Genomic DNA, 8,891 nt, shown 5'->3' with positions numbered 1-8,891 from the left:
CCTCCTCGTCTTCCGAAATTTGTGAATCAACTTCTCAATTCCACACACACACACACTCTCTCTCTCTCTCTCTCTCTCTCTCTCTCTCTCTCTCTCTCTCTCTCTCTCTCTCTTCTTTTTGTTAGCCTAGTCATCCAAATTAAGGACAAAGCTAACAAGCAAAGATGGAAGAACAACCTCAGCACTACACAAGCTGCTGCTCATTGACGGTGAACAATATTAGCAGTCCATGTATGATGCCGTGCTTAACGCAACAATGGGGAGATTTACCCTTCCAAGTCGACAATTCCGAGGACATGATCGCCTACAACTCCGTTCATGATGCTCTTAGCCTCGGATGGTCTCCCGACCACACTTTACCCTTCCAAGTCGACGATTGGGATGACATGATCGACTACAACTCCCTTCACGACGCTCTTAGCCTCGGATGGTCTCCCGACCACTCCTTGGAATGTGTCAAACCCGAACAGACGTATGATCTTGATCATCTTTTTGATCAAAGTCATGATCAGCTGCCACCAGATGTTTCCACTCAATCTCAACACCACGATTTTAATGTTTCCATTAATGGAAACGAACCCTCACCAACCCTAGTCCTCCCACCTGATACTGATATTCCTCCGTTGGATCATGACGACCGTGATCAAAATCAAGTACAAGTAGGAGATGCAGTAGCTGAACAAGATGGAGTGAATGTGAATGTCCCGAAATTACAAAAGTCGGGGGTGGCGAGAGGGAAGCATTATCGAGGCGTGAGGCAGAGGCCGTGGGGAAAATTCGCGGCGGAGATACGTGACCCGGCTAAGAATGGGGCCAGAGTGTGGCTTGGTACCTACGAGACTTCGGAGGAAGCTGCTTTGGCTTACGACCGTGCCGCCTTTCGCATTCGTGGCTCCAAGGCTTTGCTCAATTTCCCTCACCGGATTGGGTTGAATGAGCCTCCGCCTGTTCGAGTCACCGGCAAACGAAAAGAGCCAGAGCAAGAGGCCGCCGCCAGCAGTAGTACTTTTTCTTCTTCTTCTTCTTCTTCTTCTTCTTCTTCAGCAACGCCAACGGCGGCCACCAAGAGGACCAAATTAGATAAGTCAGTCTCCTCGTCGGCTGATCATGATCATCAGGCAAATATGCGTCATAAAAGGCAAAAGAACAATACCTTGTATCTGCTGCCACTTGGCGAGCAACTATTGGTTAGCTGATTACCATCTGTGACCTGAAAATAATGTACTATGGGTGGTTAATGTGAACCTGCAATTGTTATTACAAAAAAATCGATTGATCGGTAATTGCAACTGCAAACCACCAACAAAGGGTTTCGAGATGAGAGTAGGATTCGCACATGTCGAAGAAATTCGTTGTCTATAGAGAGAGAGGAGTGATCTTAAAGAGTTTTCTATTTTCATATTTTAAACTTTGCTTATACTTATTTATATTTTACGAGTTTGTTTATTTAGTTAATTTGTTTAGTGCGTATTTGTGGGTTTGGTCATTGAAAATGTAATGCAATGACTAATGTAGAACAAATGACTGAAACAGTCGAAGAACAGTTGAGCAGACGTAAAATTAGTAACAACGCACAAACATTGTGAGTAGGCATGTAAAACATAAAAATAAAAGTTGACGAGAAGTCTGTAATATTTTTGTGTTCATTTCTGAATCCAATCATTACTCTCACCAAGAAATGATGGCAATAACGAAAATGACGAGCCCACAATTTGAAAAATGGCTGTATGGTTGAGTACGTTAGTTACCCAACAAACAAATTGGCAAAATTTAACGTACTCATAGATTCCCAACAACTAATTAATGAAATCATAGAAACAGGGCTTCTTTTTTTTTATTTTTTTTATTTAAGAGATCAAATCGTGATTTTGTCAGGGCAATGTTTGTTGATCACAAGACCCTCAATCTATTGTGGGAACAGGCATTCGGGATTTGTTGTCCTCATTTTTGTCTCCCAAAGATCCAAATCGGCCGTCTAGGTTGGTAGAATATATTTCTACACACACATTTACGTTATTATTATTTTTTAATTATTTTGTAATTAAAATATTCTTTTAGTGGCTTCTACTATTTGATTAAAGTCATGATAGAGGACCAAATTCTTTAAAAAACAAAGCAAAATATCGTTCGAACTTCTGAATTATTAACTCAGTTGAAATTAACTATCTGAATTATGTTTTTGGTAAATTAACCTCTTGAGCAATTTAAAAATTTTCAATTAACCATTTACCGTCATATTCGATGACATTTCATCCACTTTGACGTCAAATATTGGCACGTGATTCACTCTTGAGAGTAATGTCGTGTCAATTAGGGTTGGTTCGGTATGGGATACCGAACCGAAACTACTATCTCGAATCCCAAACCGAAAATTTTCGGGACGGGACTTTCAAGACCGATCTCAAACCAAATTTTCGGAAATCCCAAATTTCAAGAATCCCGAAATATTTTCAAAATTTTGGGACAAATCGAGATTAAATTTTGATGTAATCTGAATAAAAAGAAAAAGAGTTCTAAATTTATGTTCACCTAGAAGTTAAACTCGAATCCTTTAACTAAGAGGTAGCTTTATAAGTCACACACACAAACCCCCTGTATAATAATATATCTAAACATATATACAGAGAGAGAGAAAGGGAGAGTGAGCAAACCCTAAAACCACTCAAAGATACATTACTTCACAGCTAAGGCTTTCGGAGACCAATGAACAACTTGCAAGGATGAAACCTTCTAGGAGAGGTCTTGCAAATACAAATACTACAATCTTAGAAACGGGGGAAAAAATTAACAAATTTAGCTTACAAAGCCCCAAAAATTGAAGGCAAAAACCATCAAAACATGTTTTTTTATTTTTTTTTCCCATTTACTGAAATTAAAAATTAGATGATGCAAAGCAAAAAGAAGCGACAAAAATTATTACGAAAAATATAAAAAAATTTCATGAAAAATAAACAAACTAGCGCAGAAAGCACATCAAAATGTGGAGCTGCAAAACCCTTGGATTAAAAAATGAAAATTTAGATGTTATCTATAAGAGATTTATTTACAACCCACCAACTGAACAAAACCCACATAAATGTTTCAAAGAATTAGACTTTCTAAGACCTTTTTGGAGCAACAAAGTAATAACCCAGAAAACTTTGCCTTGCAAATCCAACAACCAGAGAAATGAAACCAGGTGGGCCTGCAAATTACAACGGGTAATGGAGTGGTGCAGTCGGTGCTATAAATCTCAGGATTGAAGAAAACCTCTATAAATCTCAAGATTGAAGAAAACCTATTAAAGCATTCAAGATAAATTAGCAGAGAAAAGGATTCAACACATGTATATGTGTATGTGTAAGTATATGTATATGTATATGTTATTAAACAATGATCTTTTCTTAATTTCCAGTGATGTGCTCCATATAAGATTCAATCAACTAATGATCCCTGAAGGCACAATTTCTTAACTAACATAATTTTCAATGGTTAGCATTCTCCTTGTTATATTAATGTTGAGTTTTCAGTGGTTCATACTTCATAGTCTCTTAACTAACATAATTTTACATTTTTTTTTTAGCCGGGACACATTTGAGTTCCAACTGCCCATGAGAGCAGCAGGGTGTATGAAACCTTATCTAATAGTTGGTGAATCTAATTTCAAACTACACATCGTTTATCTCACCCAAAAGAAATAAAAGAAGCTAATTATTAATCTATGCAGATCATCTTGAAACTTTGGGGTCAACCAAATTCCACTCATTCCTAAATCGGAAAAAAATTTAATAAACCCTAACCTAATGGTAAAAATAAATATAGAAATTAAACTAGGGCTGGAATCATGAACATTCAATCCAAAACATGAACAAATTTCACAAACCCTAATCTAGAATTTAAACCCTAAATTAATCCCAAAATTTACATGATTTGGGGGAGAATCAGTGCACACTGAGGGATGAGAATGAAGGCTCCGTAGTGATGGATGAGTAGTCAAGAGAGCGAGAGAGAAAGAGATCAGAGAGGTGATAGGTCAGTCGAGAGAGAGGTGAGTCACATGTGTGATGTGGGTGTGGCCGAATTTGAAGACAGCAAATAAGGAGGAGGAGAGAGATCGAGAGAAATAGGCAAGGAGAGTGAGGTGAGGTCGAGAGAGAGTGACTGAGTTTGAGGGTTTTAATTGGATTCAACGGTTGAGATTAAATCTCAACCAAATCGAACGGCTGTTACAATTCTAAATATATATTTAAAATTAAATAATATATATATTTTTCGGTTCTGTTCAGTATTGGGTACCAAAATTTTTGAGAATTTTTCGGTTCGGTTTAGAATTTTCGGCATTTTTTTCCACCCCTAGTGTCAATATTTAACGGCAAAGTGGATAAAATTTTATTGAATCTAATGAGGAGTTAATTGGTTGATTTTAAATACTTTAGGGGGTTGATTTACCAAAAAAATAGTTTAAGAGGTCAATTTTAACTAGAACAATAATTCAAGAAGCCAAACTGCAGTTTATCCTAAAAAAAATATAAGATATTTTAGTTAATGTCCCGATAAAAAGATAATTATCTTAAGATCACACGTGGGTGTACATTTAGTAGTCTAAGAAACAAGAAAAAACTTTCGATTTACGCACAGTTTGCTTCTTAATCGAACCTCTTGCTTCAGATGGGAATACCTTTTCGAACAGGGATTTTTTTTTGAAACACGGCTCATTTAAAGAAATCATGTCTATGTACTTTTTCGAGACTGGTATTTATTGTAGGGATAGAAAGTAATCATGTCTATGTACTTTAGTGTGAGTTCATTCCCACTAATTTTTCCCCTAATAATCAACTATTTAACATACTAACATTATCGTTTGTCAAAAAAAAATTAGAAGTAACTAAAATAGTTAAGATTTTTTACTTTATATGTTTGAATTTCCTCTTCTCATAGAAGAAAGAAAGAACTTAAATTACCTTTTAACTCTTTGATTTTGAACTCAAAATTAACTTGAGGTTTAAACAAGGTTTTAAAAAACGTCAGACGCTAGTTGAGCGGTAGGTAAGGGCCTAGCGCCTAGGTGGCTAGGCGAGGCCTAGGCAGGTGCCTATGCGGACTAGACAAATTTAAGTAAATTTATTATTTATTGTATAAATAAGTGTCGTTTTATATTGGAAAGAATATATAATTATATAGGGATACATAAATTGCAAACTAAAATGACATATAGATTATAAAGTATTAGAACATATTGAAAGCATGAGAAGCAAACATATAATGAGTGTTTATCCAAGTATTCAACAAGTCTCTTACATTTAATGAAAAAACAAAATACAAAATAAGAGTTATCGATTTTCTGTCTAAGTGAGAGTCTCAGCCTAAGCGGGCTAGACGGATGCCTAAGCTAGTCTAGGTGTACTTTCTTAATTTTCAAACGCTTAGAGACTAATCGTGGCAGTGGCTAGCTACTTAGCACCTAGGCAGGATTTTTAAAATAGTGAATTTAAACGGTGGATGTGTCTACAATGTATAAATCATCGAGGGTAGCGATTTTGACATTCTCATTCTTCTCTACGTACATTTCTTGTTTTTGTCTTGAATTTTTATTTATTTATGTAAATAAAAAGTTAAACAAATTAGAGGATGAGGGTTTTAGGATTTAGGAAGGAGTGCATCAAGAAAAGTCCACAAGTTCCTTTCACCAACTCACCCTGTAGAAAAACCCAAAAGTTTGACCAACAGTTCTAAATGGAAAGGAATCTCATCACCGAAAGCGCAGTGCACACATACAGGTAGGTACGCGAAGTAGCTGATCAGATTAAACTTCATTATGCAAAGTTTAACTAGTATGCAAGTTAATTATTTGTTTTTTATGTATGTTTTCTCTTGAGCGTACGAAAAAATCCTGTCCGGATGAATGTACATTTACATATATTCTCGTATACAAAGACAGGGCTATCTCCAAGATACATTAAAAACGTCCTAAAAGACTAAAGTCAATATATAACTATCTATGTATTCGTTGTTTTTTAACTTGACGCCTATCAGTTTGCTGGGTTTTCTTAACTTTCAATATTCACCAACCCACAATGTTGTGGATTCTTTGCCAACGTATGTTTAAAAGATGACTGTCTAATTTTTTTTAGGTTTTTAGCCTAAATGGTTTATGAAATTGTTATAACTTTTCACTTTTGTCACTGAGAGTTACAATCGATAGAAGTGGTATCTGAGATTGTCCACTGTTAATTATTTTGGTCCTTCAATGAAAATTTTCAGTTAAATTGAAGAAATCATCAGTTCAAGGGGAGGGGTTGATTTAACAAAAATACTCTCAATTTAACAGAGATTTCTCACAGAATGACCAAAATAATTGATGGTGGACAATCTCAGGAACCACTACTATCGATTTTAAGTCTCATAAACCAAAGTGAGGAATTATACCAAACTTATAAACCGTTATGGATAAAAAGCCAATATTTTTATAATATTGACCTAATATGTAAAGATGACCTAGTAGTATGTACCACACTACCGTAGCTAGGTTATGTACGCTCAAACCACAAGTTCGGAATACTACTTGTTAATTATAATAATTTTTGTTTGCTCAACAATATAAATAGTTAATTAAACAGTTTTCAAATCGAATAAAATTTTCTAAAAATGATAATAAATAAATGAACAATACCAATTATAATGTTTATATGATAAAATGTTATCACGTTAGAAAGAGATCTAAAATTATTTACGCATTTCATAAAAGTGTAGATGATTAGGCTATTTCTGAAAGAGACGAGGAATGTTGAAAATGTGCAACAAAAATGGAAAATAATAAGGTAAAGAGAAGACCACTTTTCGGTCTTTATGCTTTAGGTCAAATGTGCATCGAATATAGCTTACACTTTGGAGGTTAAGACCGGTATAGCCTCTGTACATGTTTGGGTTGACTGTTGAATTTTCTAAAACTGAATTCCCTGCTCACCCTTGATTTTTCCTGGTATCAGTTTTAGCTGATATTAATGACCCAAAAAGTTTTAACTGATATTAATTATTCTAACGTGGGGTGAGCTTTGGTATAACGAAATAATTATTCTTTTGTATCGGAAGATTAGGAATTCGAATCATGAAAATAATTTCTTTGTTAAAAGAAAAATAAAAAGCTGCGAACAATAAATGTTTCCCAAGACTCGCACAAAGTGAAATTTTTTTTTTGTTAATTTAAAGTCGCTTTTTTTTTTATTAATTATACTAACTATTTTAATCTCCACTACATTCCCTCTGAACGGCCAGGTCAAAAATTTACACGAGCAGAGCATATATATATAGTAAATTAAAACCATTGTACGAAAAATCAAAGATTTATGCACGCTGGGTAGAGTAATATTTTAAATTCTGTGGAAAAGTACGAATATTTCAGCTACAATAAGACATATAAACTTTCAACACCGAGATCAACGACTGCGATCATAAATAAAAACCCAGGTTTATTTTATACTTGGTCAATGTTCAACCCTGTCGCTCGTTACGAATGAAGAAAATAAGAGTTACAATAACTTGATCTCGGTCAAAAATTTGACGCGAATGTTTACTGTAGAAGTAAAGCAGCCCAATGCTTGAGTCAACACTTAAATAACAAAGCAAGGTGAACCCCACGATTAAAATATCCAACCAATAATGTAACGGCTTTGTTCACATTGTCCAGCAATTCGTTTAGAGATTGTGCCAGAAATACAGTTTGATGCATTAAATGCAATAACGTTATGATTGAAAACTTGAAAGATTTTTTTTTAATTAAATGAGTTATTACATTTAATGTACTAAGACGTATTTCTAGCACATTAAAAAATTTCTCTCATACATGTAGCTAGCTAGCCCATGTCTATCTCAAAAAGTCTACATGTATCAGAAAGAAAGACATTCACAAATTCTCTTGTAGTTCGATCAGTCCCATCAGTGAACGTATGATTGCTTGAGAAATTTACCCTCAAGTCCCTATTTTTCTTCATACTTTTGTAGTTACGTCGTTATTATTTGACCAACAAAGGGGATGTTGGAGGAGAGCGAAATATGCAATTAAATAGGATCTCAACTTTGAAGGGTTCTTAAAATTTTGGCTATCTAATATTTATATGTAATAATGTTTTATATTTAAAAAATTATTTTTGTTGGCATTTTAAAATCTCATTGTGTACTCCTTATAAAAGGAATTATCTCTTTCTTTCTAAATATAATTTTTTTTTTGTCAAACGATAGATTAGATGTTAGATTAGCCATCGACGAGATTTGAACTCACGCCGTCATGCAAAGGTTTAACAACTTTCTACCGTTGTGGTAATGGGCCACTTGCCTAAATATAAAAATTTAGAGTACAATGAAATATTTTAAGTGCCAATTATTATACCCCAAAAATGATTTTTTTTTTCAATTTTATTATATTATAATGTTATATTCAAGTGAAACTTTATAGTTAAAGCTTTTTAAGTTTTTTTTTTCTTGTTTGATTATTTAAGATTGAACTACTTTTGATTATTTAGTGAAAGTTATGTTTATAATTTTTTTTATTTATATAAACTTGCAATCATTGAGTACTAAAATTTGTTTTGATTTAAGTGATTGCTTTCTAGCATCAATACATTGTCTTACTTTTTTCAAAATTATTTTAAGAATGGATTTTTTTTATTAATTTTCGCACAGAGCCCTCGAAATTTTAAACACGACCCTGTTGATCGATGTGTACATCATTGTTTAACTGAAGTCATTTAAACAATTGAGATTTGTAAAATCCTCATTCCAACCAATTTTTTCAAAAATCATAAAATAGAAGTAAGCACAGGCAGAAGCCAAAAGAAAATTCTTGAACTAAGCTTAATTTGCCTGTGAAAATTATCTTTCATGCTAAAAGCATAAAAATTATTTTCTACCTTGTTTCA

General features: G+C 34.1%; 1 protein-coding gene across 1 annotated transcript; it reads left to right on the top strand.

Moving 5' to 3' along the window:
• LOC103961912 (ethylene-responsive transcription factor 2) lies at nt 1-1,450 on the top strand. The gene is made up of 2 exons (XM_048565869.1): nt 1-51; nt 82-1,450. Exon 2 carries the CDS (start codon nt 165-167, stop codon nt 1,194-1,196), a length of 1,032 nt encoding a protein of 343 aa, XP_048421826.1. The 5' UTR covers nt 1-51; nt 82-164; the 3' UTR covers nt 1,197-1,450.
• Nucleotides 1,451-8,891: the final 7,441 nt, after the last annotated feature.

The sequence above is a fragment of a genome, unplaced genomic scaffold (assembly GCF_019419815.1).
Source record: "Pyrus x bretschneideri cultivar Hongxiangsu unplaced genomic scaffold, Pyrus_bretschneideri_v1 Contig4, whole genome shotgun sequence".
NCBI lineage: Eukaryota > Viridiplantae > Streptophyta > Magnoliopsida > Rosales > Rosaceae > Pyrus > Pyrus x bretschneideri.
This window is presented reverse-complemented; position numbering and strand designations above follow the sequence as displayed.

Bases quoted from the DNA above. Each gene is read 5' to 3' on its own strand.
- LOC103961912 (XM_048565869.1), top strand. From the start codon at position 165: ATGGAAGAACAACCTCAGCACTACACAAGCTGCTGCTCATTGACGGTG.